This window comes from Danio aesculapii, chromosome 13 (assembly GCF_903798145.1).
Source record: "Danio aesculapii chromosome 13, fDanAes4.1, whole genome shotgun sequence".
NCBI lineage: Eukaryota > Metazoa > Chordata > Actinopteri > Cypriniformes > Danionidae > Danio > Danio aesculapii.
The window spans coordinates 44,037,926-44,059,203 of record NC_079447.1 but is presented as its reverse complement, the minus strand read 5'-3'; the positions used below and the strand labels follow the sequence as shown (position 1 = coordinate 44,059,203).

General features: G+C 37.8%; 1 protein-coding gene across 1 annotated transcript in view; it reads left to right on the top strand.

Annotated features, from left to right (window-relative positions):
- The window catches only part of zgc:154058 (Transmembrane protein 150A-like), an 86,646-nt gene that overhangs the window by 17,133 nt on the left and 48,235 nt on the right, over nucleotides 1-21,278 (top strand). The window contains exons 3-4 of the mRNA XM_056470308.1: nucleotides 3,863-3,949; nucleotides 12,520-12,587. Coding sequence (XP_056326283.1) covers nucleotides 3,863-3,949; nucleotides 12,520-12,587 — 155 coding nt within the window. The remainder of the gene's footprint in view (nucleotides 1-3,862; nucleotides 3,950-12,519; nucleotides 12,588-21,278) is intronic.

Sequence of the window (21,278 nt, the reverse complement as noted above, 5' to 3'; positions counted from 1 at the left end):
ATAATTTCAAACTTCAGTGTGCAAAGACATTTACTCAGAAATGATTACGTCATTGGTGCTGTTACAGATATGGTTCAGACAGAGAATTACAGACAAACAACAACCTACTTTCGTTTTTATGTATTAACTAACTGTACTACAAAGTTTATTCTCCTTTGACTGTTACATGATGTATCCTAGTTATGTTTTCTTGTGTGCGTTCATGCATTCAGGAGGTTTGACTTTGGATGGCAATTTGCAGGGTGCTATCAGGCTAATATTAGCATTGTCAAGCATCTTTTATTACACATTTAAGCAAATTACTGTCTTTATGAATGAATCACTGAGTTGATTTGTTAAAGTTGTGGTCCAGAGTGTATTAAGGCTTGGTTGTGTTTATAAGATGCAAAGCAATGTGTGCTCATGCCTCATTTGTAAAAAATAACGTTATTTTTTCATCCATCTCTGCTAACAAGAAAACACCTGTCATACTTCCTAGTTCCTCTGAAAGGCCTGCCCTCAGGAGGCTCTGATTGGTAAGATAACATAATGTGCTGTGATTTGTGGATCGGCTTCATGTCACCAGAAAAAGCGTCATGTGCTTTCAAGCACGCACTTTTGCACTGTGTAAACACTGCATAAACTTCCCGTTGTTTACATCCTTGTTTACGTCCTCGCTACAAAATACCGCTAACGCTAACCTTTAACTGTGCATGTAATCGATCAATTTTAACCAATAAAAACACTTACAGGTTGTGGTTCACAATCCACAGCTTTGTCGGTTGGAGGAGATTTTAGTTGATCCAGCCCTGAACTTGGGACGTTCAGTGGTGGGAAAAATAAAATAAACAGCAAAATAAACACCATGCTGCAGACAGACGAACACCAGGACGAGAGCGCAAACACGCCCAGATCTCACGTGCCCGCATCAAGCGGGAATGCGCACGGCTCAAGCGTGCTCACAATGGCACTCATACAGAGACACACACAATGACAGAAAAGCAGTGCTCGACCCGAAAACTTGAGTCAAGCACAACACACAAGACATGACAGGACTAGTGTCTGGAATCCACTAAAACAATAACAAGACCAGAGTGGCTGAGATTATGGAAGCTGTCCTTTGTCAAATGCTAGCTATATCTTTTTTTGTAATTCTCTGAAACATAATTAAAATGAAATTGTTAGCACTTCTGTTTTGTGTCGTGTGCCTTTGGAAGCCCAAATAAAGAAACAGAGCAAGCTCTGTGGAAAAGCTCTGTTAGCTTTCTCTGCTACATTACACCATTGCAGCGCCTCTGGCCACGGCTCTTTGCTGTGAGGGGTGTATGCTTGTGGTCAATGCGCATAACCAGGAGTTTGTGATGTCACTTGCCTGGATGTATTTTTTTTGTAGTCCCCAAACTTCATTCGCTGCAGGCTTTGCTAAGCTAACCATGTAAAAGCCAGTGTCTCCCTTTGCATTGAACTTTGAGCATCTTACATTCAGAGATGTTGTTTATGTTCACACAGCTACACATCACATCAACTAAAGTTTAAAATATGTAGTGGACCACCCCTTTAAAAACAGATTCAACTTCACAATGTTGCTCTGAAATGCACAAATATTCTGCTCTGGCTTTGTTTGGAACATTTTTCTTTGACAAAAGCAAAAAAAAGCAATATTGTGTCTAAAATGTTTACTGTATTAGCTTTTAACTGTAACAGTATTAACACTTTTAACAGTATTAGTCATATATATCTATGAGTTTGATCAGGGTTAGAGCTAAACTGTGCAGAAAAGTGGATCTCCTAGTCCATTTTTGAGGATCCCACGTATAAATACTAGCATCTGACTGAGCACATGAATGATCATGTGAGACGTGGGATTACAAATTTACACTTCCATCATGATATTATCCTCATCTGAATGCATGTGAGAAGCTATAGAGATTTTTCTTGTACAGACGACCACAACAAACAATTTAATTATTAGAATAACCCATAGTATCATTCTAATGATGATCTATGATTGATATTTATGCTAAAGTCAACTCACACATTGTTGAAACATCATTTACGACTTTTTTTGCAAACCTCTACCAAGGACAATATCTTTAATGAAAAGGACGTGGATTTAAAATGACTCTAAATTTAAAAGAATAGCAGACTCCATATCACACCTACAATGAAAAAAGAAGAACAGTATCATTGAACTAAATGGCTGAATTAATATCAAAATAAAATCCAGAATCTTTCCTTCTTGATCATTTAAAGTGGTATACATGCTACTGTAGTTATGTGGTTTAGGATACACTTTAGTATAGGGTCCAATTCTCACTATTAACTATTGGCTTTTACCTGCCTATTATTACGTTATTAACTGTTTATTAGCATTTATAAAGTACATATTCTGCATGATCTTGTTCCATATCCTTAATCTTACCCAATACCAAAACAAAAACAACACCTTTATACCAATTAATAAGCAGCAAATTATGAGGTTATTAAGATAAGTCATAGTTAATGGTTTGTTAATAGTGAGAATTTTCTTTGAAATAATAATGGCCCATTACAGTTATATATATTTTCATAGTTATCGTTCTTTGTGGTGGCGGATTGGAGCTGCGGCAGCAGTAATGCGGTCGACGTACCGGTCTGTTGTGGTAAAGAAGAAGGTGAGCCGAAAGGCAAAGCTCTCCATTTACCGGTCAATCTACTTTCCTACTCTCACCTATGGTTATGAGCTTTGGGTCATGACTGAAAGGACTAGATTTTGGATCAAAGTCGCCAAAATGAGTTACCTTCGCAGGGTGGCAGGGCACACCCTCATAGATAGGTAGAGCCGCTGCTCCTCCACATCGAGAGAAGTCAGCTGAGGTGGCTCGGGCATCTGTTTCGGATGCCTCCTGGAAGCCTACCTAGGGAGGTGTTCCAGGCATTACCCACCGGGAAGAGCCTCAGGGAAGACCCAGGACACGCTGGAGGGACTTTGTCTCTTGGCTGGCCTGGGAACGCCTCGGGATCCCCCCGGAGGAGCTGGAGGAAGTGTCTGGGGAGAGGGAAGTCTGGGGTTCTCTCCTAAGACGGCTGCCTCCACGACCCGGCCCCGGAAAGCAGTAGAAAATGAATGAATGAATGAATGAATGAATGTATGAATGAATGAATGAATGAATGAATGAATGAATGTCTTTCTTTGTGTGAAGGGGCCTTAACTGTAGTCAAAGCCCAACTGGGGCTTCGGGGCGGGGTTACGTACAAAGGCGGAGTTTTCCTGTCAGGTAAAGAGGAGACAAGATGCTTTCTTCCCTTACATTTGTTTTGCTATCGCGCTTGATCAACTCACTCGCCTTGCAGCCAAAATCTGTGTTCGAAGTAAATGCCGCCGAACTCGAATGTCCTTATCCAGGGATCGCTGTCTGGCCTTACACCAACAGACCACAAACAGTAAAAAAGCAATCGCTTCGGTGTTCTCCATCTTCCAGCTCTCGTAGTGATGCCAGGTTGTGTTTGTGGTTATAATTTGAGATTTTTGTTCCCGCTGAAGTGGGCGGGTTGTGTGACGTTTGATTCGGGGGACGTTCTGGGGGCGGTGTTTGCGTGACGCGCTGCGAGCAACTAGCCCGACAGTGGAAACGCGACATGATTTTGGCCTCATTTCTCAACCTCCCGGGCTATTGGCCCGGCCTGGCCCGATTAAAGCCCTGGCTCGCACTGGCCCGATAGTGGAAATGCCTAATGAGTGTTCAGTGGTCTGGTCTAGTTGATTGTTATCTATTGTTATTGAGCAAGAAGTCAAAAGGAAACATCCACAAACCTGCAAGACTCATTTTGTCTCTGTTATAACTCAATGCTGTATGTTTTTATGTATTTGTACATGACGGTCTTTGTGTTTGTTTGTTTATAGGATGTATAACCAGTCATGTGAAGTGGATCTGCCAATGCAGAGAGGACCAACCTTATGCTGTACTCTGGACAACGTCCCTCTCATAAGGTAATGACGATTGAAAAACTATGATATTTTTAGGATTTACTGTAACTTACTGTTTATTTTAGGTACCAATTCTCACTGTTAACTTGTGACTTATTACCTGCCTGTTATAAAGATGTTGTATGCTTATTAGTACTTATAAAATACATATTCTGCATGATCTTATTCTACATTCTTAATCCTACCTAATAAATAGCCCAACTAGTATTCAATTCAATTTAAATTTATTTGTATAGCTCTTTCCACATTAGTTATTGTTCCAAAGCAGCTTTACAAAAGGTGCACACATTACATTACAGCCAAAATCAGAAAGTGTTAAGGTGTTGTGAATTGGGTGAACAGTATACAGCTGAAGTCAGAATTATTAGCCCCCTGTTTTTTTTTTTCCCCCAATTTCTGACTAGATATTTATCAAGACACTTCTATACAGCTTAAAGTGACATTTAAAGGCTTAATTAGGTTAACTAGGCAGGTTAGTGTAATTAGGCAAGTTATTGTATCACGATGGTTTGTTTTGTAGACTATCAAAAAAGAAATAGCTTAAAGGGGCCCCCCAGGGGACGATCTAACGGCCAGGACCTTCACTCAAAAGCAGGCGTGTGGCACACATCACATACATCACATTGAATACATCACATACGATCGGCCTGTCGCATACGATCAAGTCACAGGAGTTCAAATATTTCCACATATCTGCAGCTCAAATCGGACCCGAATTTTCCGCATACGGAAATGATCGGAACTCCACGCAGCTCCCGGACTACACTATTCAGTGGAAAGTTGGCTTTACCGCAACTTCTTTTTTGTGTTAAAATCTCTTTATCACATTTTACTTTTACACAATGACAATACAGCATTTTTCCTGTATTTTACAGCAATTTTACTGTAATTTATTTACATTTTACACTGGCAGTACAAAACCTTTATTTTTAGCATTTACTATTGAATTTAATAAATTCCAAACATAGTGACGAGATCATGTACAACAGTATTTTTATTATTCATTGTTATTATATCTAATGGTTTACAAAAGTAATTGATATTCATCGTTTAATCATCTGTTTTAAAAACATTTTGTGAGACAACATGTTAATTATAATTTTTTTCAGAAACGGTGTCATTTTTGGCTTCAACTACAGTAGCTGTACTTGATTACATTAATTACAGTAGAATACTGTAAATTCCTAATATGCAGTAAGTTACTGTAAAAGTTTTAAAATTACCCACAATGCAGTGCATATTACAGGAGTGAACTGTTAAAAATGTATGTGGTATTTTACTGGGCGTTTTTGCAGTAAATAACTGTTCTCAAAGTCCTTTGAGGGTTACCTCTTCAATACTCACTTAATAACTATTAATAAGCAGCAAATTATGAGTTTATTGGGGGGAAAATCATAGTTAATTGTTTAATTATAGCAAGAAAAGCTTGACTGGATTTACTAAGATCAGATCTTTAATAAATTTACATTCATTTGAGGCAAGTATTGATATACTACTTGTCATCCAATAACAGGGCTGAATTCTTGACCTTTACAAATGCAGTCAACTCTACAATTACAATGCATGTGAGTTAGAAAAAAGAAAAATCGGTCTCCACATTTACAGAATTCGACACACTAGGCACAGATACATAAGCATGCTCTTACAATCTGAGTATACTTAGGGCTTAATTCCTGGAAATTGCCCATCCACCGTTTGTCTGTTTCTCTACCTGAGGCAGTGAGCTGTGTCAGCACATTCTTCACTCCTCAAGCCTTTCCTTTCCTCATCGCTCGTCTTTCTTTGTTTTCCTCAGTCTAAAGACTTAGACGAGGTCATGGAGAAACAGGAATCTAGAAACATTGTGAAGTTTTAGTAAGCCATATTTATACACAGTGCAATCTTTCAGATTTATACTGTGTTGAAGCAAATATTTCATCATGTTAGAGGCATTTTTAATTCTGTCAATGACAATAACAAGGGTAAAAAAAATGTTAGCCGCTTGACATGAACAGAAACATGACATCTACTCTATGCTAGTAACATGACTGAAAACTGAATGCTCACACATGTTATTGCTGACAAAAAGACAAGACTAAAATGTAGTCAAAAAGTTCAAAACTAACCGATATAGTTTTTTTAAATAATCTACTGTATTGTGTTGTTCATTAATTAGATGAGTGGATTAGAGCGTGCACGTTCAGTCACATTACTGACGCAGCACACCTTTCAGGTTTCTTTTTTTATGATCAATATTTTTATTAAAATTATGAAACACACATACAGTTGAAGTCAGAAATATTAGCCCCCCCCTGTTTATTTTTCCCCAATTCTGTTTAACAGAGAGATTATTTTCAGCACATTTATAAACATAATAGTTTTAATAACTCATTTCTAATAACTGATTTATTTTATCTTTGTCATGATGACAGTAAATAATATCTGACTAGATATTTTTCAAGACACTTCTATACAGCTTAAAGTGATATTTAAAGGCTTAACTAGGTTAATTAGGTTAACTAGGCAGGTTAGGGTAATTAGGCAAGTTAGTGCAGTGTTTCCCAACCCTGTTCCTGAAGGCACACCAACGGTCCACATTTTCAACCTCTCCCTAATCAAACACACCTGAATCATATTATCATAACATCAGAAGAGACTCCAAAACCTGAAGTTAATGAGTCAGATAATGGAGACATCCAAAATATGTACTGTTAGTGTGCCTCCTGGAACAGGGTTGGGAAACACTGAGTTAGTGTATAATGATGGTTTGTTCTGTAGACTATCGAAACTGCTTTTATTCTAGCCGAAATAAAACAAATAAGACTTTCTCCAGAAGAAAAAATATTATCAGACATACTGTGAAAATTTCCTTGCTCTGTTAAACATCATTTGGAAAATATTTAAAAAAGAAAAGAAAATTCAAAGGGGCGCTAATAATTCTGACTTTAACTGTACATATCAAACTAAACACAAGTATAGATGCCATGAAATCGTCTACTTGTACAAAAACAGATTATATATGTAAAAATAACTAGAAAACAGATATACTGTATGTAATAGGAATGTCAGCTTTGAAGACTATCATAGCAGGAATATTGGTATGATAGTATTGAGTAGTATTGTCGTTTGCACCATTAAGCCTGGCAGTTGTACCTTCCAGCAAGGCAATCTCTATAAAATATGATAACCTTGTAAAAGTCGGATGGTTCAATGCATAATTTCAAAATAGCCTTTTTAGCAGCTGCTGATAAACCTGTCAGGTTTCTGATTGTCAGGCCATGTTCTGAAAGATCTGTAAGACAAGCCCCATATTCTTGTGCACAAGAAAGACATGTGTCAGAAATGCACAACAAAATATACTTTAAGGAATGTATTTCAGATCAGTCAAATTGTAGACAGCGCCCTCTAGTGGATTTTACTTCTGAAAAATGCAATGAACTGTACCCAGAATAATGTATTATACTTTAAAAAATGTAGTCTGTATGCATTTCAGCTTGGGCTGTTTATTTTTGGGGGAAATTTAGGAAACAGTTAATTGTTTTGTATTGAGAAACGTGATTATTGAATTTATTTATCTATTTGACAATTCTCTCATGACTTTTGTCATAAATTGAGAAGACATCATTTTTAACCATAAAAAACCACTAACCTGCTTTATGTACACTTTCAAAATTAATTTTGATGAAACTATTTCACTATTAGGGCAGCACAGTGGTGCAGTGGGTAGCATGTTCGCCTGACAGCAAGAAGGTCGCTGGTTCGAGCCTTGGCTGGGTCAGTTGGCTGGGTCAGTTGGTTTCTGTGTGGAGTTTGCATGTTCTCCCCGTGTTCGCATGGGTTTCCCCCACAGTCCAAAGACATTCAGTATAGGTGAATTGGGAAGGCTAAATTGTCCGTAGTGTATGAGTGTGTATGGATGTTTACCAGAGATGGGTTGCGGCTGGAAGGGCATCCGCTGCGTAAAACATGTGCTGGATAAGTTGGCGGTTCGCTCCGCTGTGGCGACCCCAGATTAATAAAGGGACAAAGCCGAAAAGAAAATTAATGAATGAACGATGTCAATATGCTACATATTTTATACATATCTAAAATGCTTTGGCTTGAAAGAAAGAGAGAAGCAGATTTGACCTGTCCGTGGGTGCACATGGCCTTGAATAGTATAAAGGTAAGAGAAATGGTGGATTTCTTTATTATTCCAACCGTTTTTTAACCCATTGAACAGAAACAGTGCATATCAGTGTCATAATAAATAAATTATTGTAAAAAATAGTTTTTGTTATTAAATTGGTTTGCTTGTTGCAATTAGTTAACTGTTTATGTGCTGTGGGTAAATGGTGTGTTTCAATCCGGCTACCACCGCAAGTGTATTTCAAGCCTGTGGGAAGCGCTGCATTGCATTTTACAAAATGTTCCTCACATTCTCAGAATTGGGGTTGTAGTTTTGTCTTCAAACACGTTGTTTTCTTATATGACTGCGTTTCATCGTCAAAGTGCAAAACTGCAGAATAATTTACAAGATCTTTGACCCGAGCTGCTCAGTAGAGCGTCTGTCTCCATTGCCTTCAGAGCTGTGTGCTTTATGGAGTGTGTGAGCTCAAGTTATAAGTTAAGTTTTATTTATGTTTGCCTTTGGGTGTGTCCGTAATCTGCATTTCCACTACCAGCAGAGTGTGTGTGTGTGTGTATGTAAATGTGTGTGTGTGTGTGTGTGTGTGTGTGTGTGTGTGTGTGTGTGTGTGTGTGTGTGTGTGTGTGGGTTTATTTTGACTGCTACCCACCGTAGTCTACAGCTCTTAGAGGTGCTCTGAAGTGGGTGAAAGGTTAAAAAATCGCACACTCACACAATCTTGGAATGGCGTACACATTTCTAGCTTATCATTATAGAGCTTAACACCTCAGTGATGTATTTATAGAAGGAATAGCTACATGTAATCCAGTCGAGGCTCATTTGGCAGAGACTCATAGCATGGTTTGGGGCAGCTGAGTTTGCTTCAGGGAGTTTTTAGAAATGAAGGCTTTCAGGAGAACATGGCTTTGGGTTTGGCATTAAAAATTTCTTTTTGTTACACAAATAATTTTTTTATGTTCATGCATGTTTTTTTTTCATAGTGTAAATAGCATATTTTATTTACTTACAAAAATTGTTTTAGTGGGTGACAGGATGGCTCAGTGGTTAGAACTGTTGTCTCACAACAAGAAGGTCACTGGTTCGAGTCCCGACTGGATGTGTATGGATGTTTTCCAGTACTGGGTTGCAGCAGGAAGGGTATCTGCTGTGTAAAACAAATGCTGGATAAGTTGGCGGTTCATTCCGCTGTGGTGACCACTACTGAATAAAGGCACTAAGCTGAAGAAAAATGAATGAATGAATTGTTCAACATAGGCTCATACTGAAAACGTAGCCCTATATACGTTTCTGTAGATCACGATTTATATAGCCAGAGCTACGTCTGGCTTCATTTAGTTTTTAAAACAAACAATATGGGGCGGTATGATGCCGTTCCTTTTCACGCTTACCTGCTTACCGCTTACCTGCATGTGGACGGTTTTTCTACTGTTACCAGTTTGTCCGGTAGCTCGACACATATGTCGGCGGACTTGAGATGCAGAGGGGAGTTGACTGAGATGACAGGGTTTGAGTCAGGTGAACAACTGTTCCAGAAAGCAGGTAAGACTAAAACATAAGACAAAAAATAAAATAAGTAAATAACAATGTGAGAATTTAAAAATGTGGTAAAAATCAGGGGTATTTTCTTTTTCTGGATTGCTTTTCAAAACACTGCGGTTGGGTTTAGGGAAGGGGGAGGGTGGGAGGACCGGTCAGTTGGTCAGTCATTCAGTTAGTCAACAGTGGCCTCTGGTGGATTTACTTGTGAACAGCAGGTGTGAATTGCAATTGCGAGAGAAATTTTTGAGTTCTCAAGAGTACACAGCGGCCTCTGGTGAATTCGCAGACAAAATTCGAAAACAAAAACTGCAAAAAAACATAGCTCCTGGGACATATTTTGCATTCTCCAGAAATGTTTATAGGGGTACGTTATCAGAGTGAGCCTGGGTTGGAATTGTTTTAATTTTATGGTTTTTGTTTTAATTCATGATAACAACCCTGTTTTGAAATTCTTGTAAAAAGCACACAAGTCATATGAATCTTTATTTATAAGAGTATAATAAGGCTTTTTAAAAATCCTTATTGAATGCAGAATTTTACAATATCAACATCAAATCCAGCATTTTTGGCATATTTCAAAACAACTATAAACAATATTTTGCTGAGTGTGTTTTTATGGTAGGAGACCTCTTGGATTAATAAATATGACACCAAAGCAAGTCATAATGATTCATTCATTCATTCATTCATTCATTCATTCATTCATTCATTCATTCATTCAGACAATTCATTCAAAACAGCTGATACATTTAGAAATGAAGCAAGTGACTGTCTCTTAGGCCCTGTTTACACTAATACGTTTTAGTTTTAGAACGAAAACGATCTACGTCCATACTGGCGTTTCATCAAGCGTTTCTGAACAGCTCTCTGTCTACACTACACCACTGAAAACACACATCATGTGTCCACACACACTGTCTGGCATGTGCTGCAGCGTATGCACACGCTTTGACTCCAGGCAGTCAGTGTGTGCTTTGAGCACACCTCCCCGGGTGAGAGCAGCGCATGTCAGACATTTCATCAAGAATCTACCCCTGAATCTCATCTCACTATAGTTGTTAAATGTGATATTTAGTTTATCTTGTCTCTATCTAACGACTCTTTGGTCATTTGAATCTATTACTTGTTCTGAGGTAACGTGTTTTGGCTGAGCGCAAAGATAAGTTAACATATTATTTTATATAACCGCGTACACTGATTCTGCATATTGACTGATTGCTTGCCTTTGTTTATATTGTATACATTTATTGTACGATATACTTTTATAATGGCCATTATTGATTATTTAAACTGATATTCAGCAAAAGAGTTTCATATTTGTGTCATATTTTTCACTGAAAGTGAAAGGAGGCAGTAATGTTATAGGCTCCATTTTGTTATAAATATGCATACCGCAAAAATGATGCTTATATAAATATGTAGCTACACGATACATAAACATTTTTGGTGTCTGTTAAGTTGTTAATATCAAAATGTTTTAATTTTATTGTTAAGATAGTGAAACAATATAGCCTGCAGGGTGATGTGAATGATGATGTAAAGAACACTGACCCCATGTCTGAGCTTACAAGAAAAGGATGCAAGACTGAACTTTCTGCACTAGCCCAATATTGAGGGAGAAGCCCGGATCAGATAGTCGAATGTCTGCAGCCATTTTGTCCGCTTCAATTTTCAGATGTCTCTGTTTTCCCCCATCCACGTTGACCCGGAGCAGCAGCATTTTTAAAACCAAAACGGCCTCTTCAGTGTTTCCAAAACGCTCCGTTTTCGGGGCTCCAAAACTCCGGGTTAGTGTGAACGGAAGGTGTAACCATAGCAAAACGAATGCGTTTTTAAAACTAAAACATAATAGTGTAAACGGGACCTTAAAGGTCATGTGAGTGCTTTAAAATATGCATTTTTATTCAGTGTTTGACGTAATCTCAACCAAAACACAAAGAAAGGATAGGACATAGCTCCTCCTCTTTTAAAAAACAACACAGCTCTGCCAGTGAGAGTGGTTGAGCTCAACCACTCTCACTAGCATCAAATGAAAAGAAAATGTGAAGCGTCTTGAAGGTGGCAGGGTATGTCAGATGCTAGAAATCATTAGATTGGTTATGATTTAATGAGAAACTGAAGTATGAGGTGACGTGAATAAAACAGTTGATTCATTTAGGCGGAAGTGACAAACTACAAGCTTTACATGTTTATTCCAGTTTTATATTTTCTAAATGTGAATTTTGTCTTTGTTTTGGAACACACAAGCTAAAAGATATCTTGAAAACTGACAATACTGACACTAACATCTAAAAAAAAACTTTATTTTAATTTCATGGGACCTTCAAAATAAACTGTTTAATCAAAAATGGTAAAAAAAACAGTTGTGTTGTCCCAAGATGCACAACATTTTCAATGAATTCATTTTATTGGTTGAACAATCAGTTTAATGCACAGTAAGATTCAAAAATGCTCTGCAGTCTTTATCTGATTGGCTGCAAATTGAACTTTGTTTAAACCATATCTTTACAGTCGCACCTCCCTTTTTAACAGCTTCATACCACAGTGACATGTTATACAAAGCTGAAACGCTCTTCAGTAAAGATCACCTGTGAGTGGAAGATTTCCTTTTATGAAGAGATGCTTACACAGTCTTTCTTCCTTGGAGGCCCTATCTTTGCTTATCTTTTGTCATTTCTCATACATGGTAACAGCTGTGTGAGAAAGGCTAAGGGCCCTCAAGCCCTCTTCTACCTCAGTCTCTCTTTTTCCCCAATAATCCAGCGAGCTCCCAGACGGGCCTATTTTAGTCAGCTGCCAATGGGAATTCATCCCTCAGGAGTTTTGCTTTGGACTGTATGTGTGTGTCTGTGTATGTGTGTGTGTGTTTATTCATGTGGTGTGAATCGTGAGCTTCTAACTTCTACTCTGCTGTTCTGATCTGCAGTAAATGCGGGACACTTCCTCCAGAGAGCTGCTTCTTCAGTCTCATCTGCAGCACCGGATCCTTTATGGGTGAGTTTACAAATGAGTGCATCACACACTTGCACTGCCATTCATAAGATTGGGGACAGTACACGTTTTTAAAGAATGGCTAATATTGTGAAATTTTCTTTAAATTTAAAGCAAATGTTTTCTTTTTCAATTCATTTTAAATGGTACATTGTTGTATTACATTAAGCTTTAATTGATATCTTTCAGAAATCATTCAAATTATATCATATAATATAGTCATATTATATACACTAACTTTAAAAATGTAGAAACAATTATTATTATTATTATTATCATCATCATCATCATCATCATCATCATCAATGTGTATCATATTTATGGGGATAATGCTACCTTTTTGAGAGTTTGTTAAGTATAATGTTAACAGTTGTTAATACATTTAGTTACATTTAGTTTTTATAAATATTAAAATATATTTTTGTAGATTTTAACAAGAACAGATAAGAATCAGTAAATTGTGTATTTTTAGTAAAATTTTCTTTGTGTATAAAATCTCTTTTAATTTAATTTTGTACTAATTTTTAACCCAATTTAAATTCTGCCAAAATATAGAGATGTAAATAAAGTGTATAAAAAGTCCAAGGCACTGGAAAAGTAAGTAAAAAGGTTAAAAAGCCTTTATTAACATGGCTATTGCTTTAAAAAAACAGCCCTATTGTGCATCCAACTTACGTTTTTCGATAAAACTTGCCTTCAGAGTGACAATATTCTGGAGTGTCTGGAGTTCATTTGAACACTCAGGGCACTGTAGTTCATCCGGCACAATAAGACGCATGATTTGCTGCTATTTTCAGACCAGCACAACCCTTATTTTCACATTTTGCGGCACGTTGTTCATTCATTCATTCTTTCATTCGTTTTCTTTTTGGCTTAGTCCCTTTATTAATCAGGTGTCGCCACAGGGGAATGAACCACCAACTTATCCAGCATATGTTTTACGCAGCAGATGCCCTTCCAGCTGCAACCCAACACTAGGAATCATCCACACACACTCATTTACACAAAAACACTATGGCCAATTTAGCTAATTCAATTCACCCATAGTGCATGTCTTCGGACTGTGGGGGAAACCGGAGCACACAGAGGAAACCCACGTGAACACAGGGAGAGTATGCAAACTCCACACAGAAATGCCAACTGACCCAGCCGAGGCTTGAACCAGCGACCTTCTTGCTGTGAGGCGATCATGCTACTCACTGCGCCACCGTGATGCCATGCGGCACATTGTTTAAACAGCAAATTCAGTTGCGCTACTTTGTGGACTCGGGTGTGCTTGTCTAAAAAGGAGGTGTGTTAAGGCACATTGTTAACGCGTTGCTATTTTGAGGACCTGAAATAGACTGTTCCATTGACCGACTAAAAGCTGGTCTAAAGTCCAGCGCAGAGCGTGTTAGTTATGCACCTATGCAGGTTCAAATGCATACACATTGCTTAATACACACAGGATGCACAGCAACACACAAATATCTTTACATATGGAAAAAATGTAAAGATTAAAATATTACAAAAAATTATATTTTCTACATAAATTTAAAAACCACTACCTCCAAGGTGGCTTTTTTTCAGTTTATTATTAACAATTTGCATTTAAAGGATGTTATTATTATTAGCAGTGTCATTTATTATATGCATAATTATATTTGTTTTATTAAAAACAAGCTCAGATTTGTCCACCTGTCGGGTTCTGGAGATGTATGCATCACCATGGAGCATAGGAATAGGACGTGTGTTTGAATATAACTTTTTTGACCAAACTTCATTACTATTGTTCATTTATTTATTTGCTGGAAATTAGAACTGAATTTAGAAATAGTTTTGAAACAAATCTTTGCTGAACTTGATTTTGATTATTGGCGTTTCGGATCAATCTCTGGTTCAGTTCCCAGTAAATGATTCCCATCTGCAGCACAATGATTCACTGTCTGGGCCACAATCAGCTCAGGAAACCGCAGGCTTAGTGTGTTTGTGTATGTGTAATCTCAGCGCCACTGGTTGATGGACTATTCAAGGCCAACTATCTTAACCAATGTCTTCATGTTTACTTGGAGCAAGACATTATTGTCTAAAAGCAGATGATGCGCTCACTGCTTATTCAGTCTTAATTTACTTTATTTTGATGGTCCGTTTGTTGAATTTAAGTTACATTGCATCTACATGCCAACTTATTCTCATTAGATTATAAGTAGACTGTTAAATTGGGGTTAGGGTTAGTGTAAGTTGACATGTACTTGCTAAGTTTCTTATGCTCAGTTAAATGTTTGTTGAAGGAGCGGTATCAGCAGATATTAAGCAGACAGTCTACTAATACTCAAATGGACCATCAAAATAAAGTGTTACCGCTTAATCTCCCACAAAAGCAGTTCTTTGACTGTCACTTTGATATTTCACAACTCAAAAGATGAGTGCATTCAGGCAAACTGATCAGCCACTGCACATTAGCAGCTGTTGTCGTCAGATACCAAGCGAGAGTCACCATTCAGGATGGATGAATCATCTAATTAAATGATCTGAATTCAATTTGAATCATGTCACAATGACCAGAGGGCTATTTCCAAACAGATAAACAAGAACAGAAATCCCCCAAAAATACAAATGATAATAGCTAACATATTCATATATGAGCTATATCAGATCAGGGCTCCAAAAACACTGGCATTGTGATATTTTGATGTTTGACAATATATTGTAATATAAATACATTTTCACAAGAGGGCTTTAATAGCTTTATTTGTAAAGAATGGGTAATTTTAGAATTATTGGGATAATTTTTGTAGGGCCGTGCATCTACATAAAATACAGTGCATCCTGAAAGTATTCATAGCACTTCACTTTTTCCACATTTTTTAATGTTACAGCCTTATTTCAAAATGGATTAAATTAATTTATTTCCTCAAAATTCTATACACAATACCCCATAATGACAATATGTTTTTTTTAATTGTTGCAAATTTATTAAAAATAAAAAAGCTCCATGTACATTAGTATTTACAGTTTTTGCCCTGAAGCTGTAAATTGAGCTCAGGTACATTGTGTTTCCACTGATCATTCTTGTTTCAGCAGCTAAATTGGAGTTCACCTGTGGTAAATTCAGTTGATTGGACATGATTTGAAAATGCATACACCTGTCTTTATAAGGTCCCAGGGTTGACAGTGCATGTCAAAGCACAAACCAAGCTTGAAGACAAAGGAATTGTCTGTAGACCTCCGAGACAGGATTGTCTTGAGGCACAAGGCTGTAGAAGGTTACAGAAAAATTTCTGCTGCTCTGAAAGTTCCAATGAGCACAGTGGCCTCCATCATCCATAAGTGGGAGATGTTTGGAATCGCCAGGACTTTTCCTTGAGCTGGCCGCCCATCTAACCTGAGTGATTTGGGGATCTGTATGTGATCAGTAACCCGATGGTCTCTCTGTCTGATAGAATGTTATAGAATGCTTTTCTAACATCTTTTATTTGAAGGTCCATCTAATGTTTCAAGTAATCACTTCATTGCTTGGAATTTTCTGAATGGAAAAATTTAAAGAACGTTTAAAACTAACGTTCTTGTAATGTTTGCAAAATGATGATGTAGAACATGTCTTTTAATGTTTTTGACAACAAGATAAAACATTTATAAACATCTAAAAAGCTTAAATGAATGTTTTTAGCTAAGTGGATCCGTGATTTAAACATGCTTAGAACACATTTTGTTATCTGCGGTTTTTTTTGTAGCTGTCCGAAAACATCAATTCAACTGTATCTCGTGCGACCGCTGCCTTTTACTTCATGTAGGTACTGTCAGTTACAGTGGAGTGTGAACTCTACAGCAGGTCTATGAGAGCAGAGACTCATTGGTTCAGTGTGACCTGTGACCTGAGCGTCTGGGTCTGATGGCGGTGTCCATGCTGAGAGCTGAAGAGTTGTATTGTTGGGTTCAATCCTCCACCCTGCGCTACTAAAAGTGAGAGTGTCGTCCCGCTGAGAGACTCGGCCTCTGCTTGTTTGCACAAGGAAATTATCATTGTTCACACAACAATACAAGAAAGCTACATTTTGAATTCTTTTTTGATGGTGTGTGGTTATATAACACGACTATCAAAGAAAAACCACCTCGTATGCTACGTGATGATCTGCATCACTGTTTCAGCATACAAGGGACTGAATAAAGTTGTTTAGTACAAAAAAATTTACAAAACGTTTCATCAAGGGTTACCGGTAGGGATGGTCAATATGTACTATACTGCATTATTTTTCAGTTGAAGACAAAATAATTACACTGTGATTTTTAAAAATATATATATTTTTCAGATATTTATATATTTTCTATACTTACTTACTCCCAGGGCCATTTATATCAAAGTTGATATTTAGCCGCACTATGTTGGTGTTTCATAACATCTAATTTTTTTACGAGGTGGGTTGTTAGCCCAACGCTCAACCCCTAACCTGGAGGACCAGGACATACACACATACACTACGGCCAATTTAGTTTATTCAATTCACATATAGCGCATGTCTTTGGACTGTGGGGGAAAACGGAGAACACGGAGGAAACCCACGCCAACACGGGGAGAACATGCAAACACACAGAAATGCCAACTGACACAGCCAGGGCTTGAACCAGCGACCTTCATGCTATGAGGTGACCACCGTGCCGCCCCTATATTTTCTATATTTGTCCTATATTTTAAGTTTTTTTGAAGTCAAGTTATGTGTAAGATTTTTTTTTGCAATATTTCCTATTATATTTTTCTTCTGGAGCAAGGCTTGTTTCTGAAAAATAGATTATTATCCACCTTAAGAAATTTTTTTTTTCTTCCGATTAGTTACGGAGCAAACCACTGTTGTCAAATGATTTGCCTAGTTAAACTAACTGGCCTAGTTTACCTATATAACTTAGTTAAGCCTTTAAACCGCACTTTAAGCATATGAATACCTCACGAGAAAACGTAAGTATTTTACCTTTTGTCAGTTTAGTGGCTAATTCGTACGAATTCATGCGAGTTCAGTCGTACGAAATTGTACAATTTAAAAAAGGAGGCGTGGCACCTAACCCCACCCCTAAACCCAAATGTCATTGGGGGATAAGCAAATCGTACTAAATTGTACGAATTAGATCGTACGAATTTATACGAATTAGCCACTAAAGCAAAAAGTTACGAATTGCCGTGAGATTGTGTTGGAAAACTATATCGAGCATTATTATACTGTCATCATGGCAGTTATCCAGCCTTTAATGACGTTCTTAAGATGTTAGCACTGAATTAAAAAAAAAAAAAAAAACTAAAGATGTTTTATTTTGACAACCATCTAATGTTTTTAAATATGAAAACATTATGAATTTAAACATCACCACGAACTCTGGATTGAAGTTGTTATTACTATTAACTTGGGAAAGCTGATTCTTATTGTGGGGAGAATATTTATCAGTTTATCGCAAACAATAAGACATCACCTATTCCTGGCTACCAACAGTTTCCCAGAGCTGCATTGTTTTTGCGGGGCTTATATAACACTCGCTGTTCATAAATTGTGCTTTTGAAGTCAGCATGGCACTAGAGGAAGCATCTCTCAGCAGTGTAGCGCTGTAGTCCAAGGGAAACAGGGTGGAGAGAGTTCACCGCAGGAACTGAGCGAAGCTAGTTTAGGCTCCCGATGACCTTGTGACAGGACCACTGTTTACTTTTTATCTCCTGCTTTTTCTAATGTTTCTCTTGAAGCAATGCTGCACTGAGGTGGAACCTCGTGATCCATAAATACACAGGTGTTGTGGCGCTAATGTGTTTGGGCTGCGGTATTTCCGCTACATTTCACCCCTCGCAAACTGGAACATTCTCTGAGAAGAGATACAGGGAAATTAGGGCAGATTGTGTGACTGAGATACTGCATGAGATTGTTTTTGAGCCTTGGTGTGTTGAATGTTCCCCACAACCTACAGTTCTTTTCAAATATCACTGCGCATCAAGGAGTTTTCCATAGATTTGGATGAGGCTCTGGGCTGTGAAAAAGTTTACAGGATTCTCATCAGAATCAGCTGAAGAGTATTTTGTTTTAAGGATTGTTAATAGTTAAAAGGGGGTTGAAAAAATCAGCTTCTTTCAATTTATGTAATAAAATCTGAAGCGAGTTGGCCAGATCCCACATTTTCAGTCCTTTAAAGCAGTGGTCTCCAACCTTTTTATCACCACTGGCCGGTCCACGATTGACAATTTTACCAAGGGGGCTGAGGGAAGGGGCGTCTGTATGTATAATGCTAGGCGACCATCAACCGTTTTCTCAAAGGGATGACAAGTTGACAAAACATTGCTGCAACTCTGATACAAGTTTAAAATTTAAAAAGCACTGCAGTGATTGGCTGTACTGTGGTTGTCTGATATAATAAGAAATTAGAAAATATGAAGCTGATCGGTCAGTTCTTGTCACATGACTTGCAGCATTCTGACGATGTTTTCAACTGAGTGCACCTGGAAGGTGCATTGCTCCCAATATGCACACACAAGCCTCCATTGGAACAAACTCGTGCGCAGAAAAGACATGATATGTGAGAGGCCGCCGTCATATGTGATCTCCAGTAGCTGATCATCTTCTTGCACAGACATGCTGGATTCACCTGATTTGTTGACAAATGGGTCACGCAACAATTCCTTGGGTCCTTCATTGGGCCTTTTCCCCTTAGCAAATAAACTTTCCAAAGACGTCTGTTTCTTAATCAATTTGCTGCTTGTGGGTTCAATTTTGGCGCTCAAGTGACCGAGATGTAAGCGAGAGAATACGGTCATTTTACAAAATAAAAGATTTTTCAAAATAAAAGGTTATTCAGACTCAGATGATAAATAAAACGTAAATAATTAATGATTTTTTCTGCGGTACAATTGATCCAAGGACCGGTACCGGTCCACGGCCCGGAAGTTGGGGACCACTGCTTTAATGGAACACTTTCTTTGGAAATAGGCTAATTTTACATCTTCCCTAGGGTTAAACAGCTGAGTGTTACCATTTGTGAAGCTGTTCAGTCGATCCTGGGGTCTGGTGGAAACAGTTTTAGCTTAGCATAAATCATAGTTTCTAAAATTTGAGGCTATAGGTAAAATTTCACCTACTCCTAGTCATATCAGCCTAGAAAATGGCTGATTTCCATTTTTTTGTCAGTCTTGTAATATCTACAATGTAGCTAAAGAAAATAAAGAAGATAATTTAAATTGGAAAATTATTCAATAATTGCTTTTAGAATTATGTGAATATTAAGCGAGTTTTTCCTTGAAACAAGTAAAATAATCTGCCAATGGGGTAAGCAAAATAATCATGTTTTCGCTATTTACATATAACAGAATTTCTCTAAAATCTGCTTTAATTAATGTTGTTGTAATACTGCATCCTTTCATTTTAGAATTAAAATTCTGCATCCTTCAATTCAAAATCAGTTCGTTTCTGCATTCACTGGATTTTCTGTCTGTCATGTTGACGCCGGCCCAGTGACATGCTCGAACCAAGGCACATTATAAGCACTGACCTTGCAAAATCTGAAAAATCCATCTCAAGGAAAGCACATTTGCAAGCTAAATGTTGCCATTGAATTTAAAGTGTGTTTGCCTGGAATAGCTTTGTTTTCTGTGAAGTTTGGGGGTAGTAACACAACAGAAACAATAATTGGCCATATCCAATGGACACCATGTGTTTCTGAGTCCCATTCTTGTGTCCCGCATTCTGATCCTGAGAGCGTATTTCCAGGAAACCTCATTTACAAACACCTACACACAAACATATGCACAGACATTTGGAAGTGACCTTTCGTCACACCCTGTGCTTATAAGATTGGGATTCTGGGGTTGTCCACAGCACAGGGAGATAGAGTTTAAAGTTAGTTGGCAGTACGCAGGTATATTTAGCCTTTCCCAGATTGCTGTGTTTGCTGAAACCTCATTGTTTTCCTGTGCCCGTATCCACTGAGAGCCCATTCATGAGGGAAACATCAACATTAGATGCCTGGGAAGGAAGACAGTCATGTGTAATGCAGTAAACAAGCCTTCGCTCCAATAATTCAGTTGCTGTTGTGCCATTTCAGCTGGATTTTATTAAACTGAGTTAATTTCCTATGCCTGCAGACACACGGGTTTGTTTTTCCATGCTCGTAACTTCTGCTACATGCTGTATCAAGCATCTTAAATAAGTTACTACTGCAAAAAGTCACACATAACCAATGTACGATTAGCCAGGATATGTATTTTAGCATCACTGGCACACTGTTGTGGCTATTAATAATAAAACTAAGTCTTTTGGTTTTATTTTAAAGGGCACCTATGATGAAAGTCATCTTTTGTAAGCTGTTTGGACAGAGCTGTGTGTAGGTATAGTGTGTCCACAGTCATATTGGAGGGTTATAAAGACAATAGTTCTCTTTTTTAAATTTCTTGACGTCAAAATAGGATCCAAATCCCTCCCATTTTGACGCCCACCGCAACGTGATGTAGGAGTGCGGTTTCCCCACCCACCGAATTGATTGACAGATCAATTATTAACATGTATTAACATGTTTCCGTAGTAACGTATGCGTATGTATCATATCAACAAGACAGGACTTGTGCAAAGCAACTGGAATTAAAAGATCTGTTAAGCTTGCTGTGATCATCAATCATCATCAAATGTGCAAACTTTATAATGACATTGTGTGAGACTCATCGCTGCAAAAAGGCTTGAATTAACTCCAATAAACATA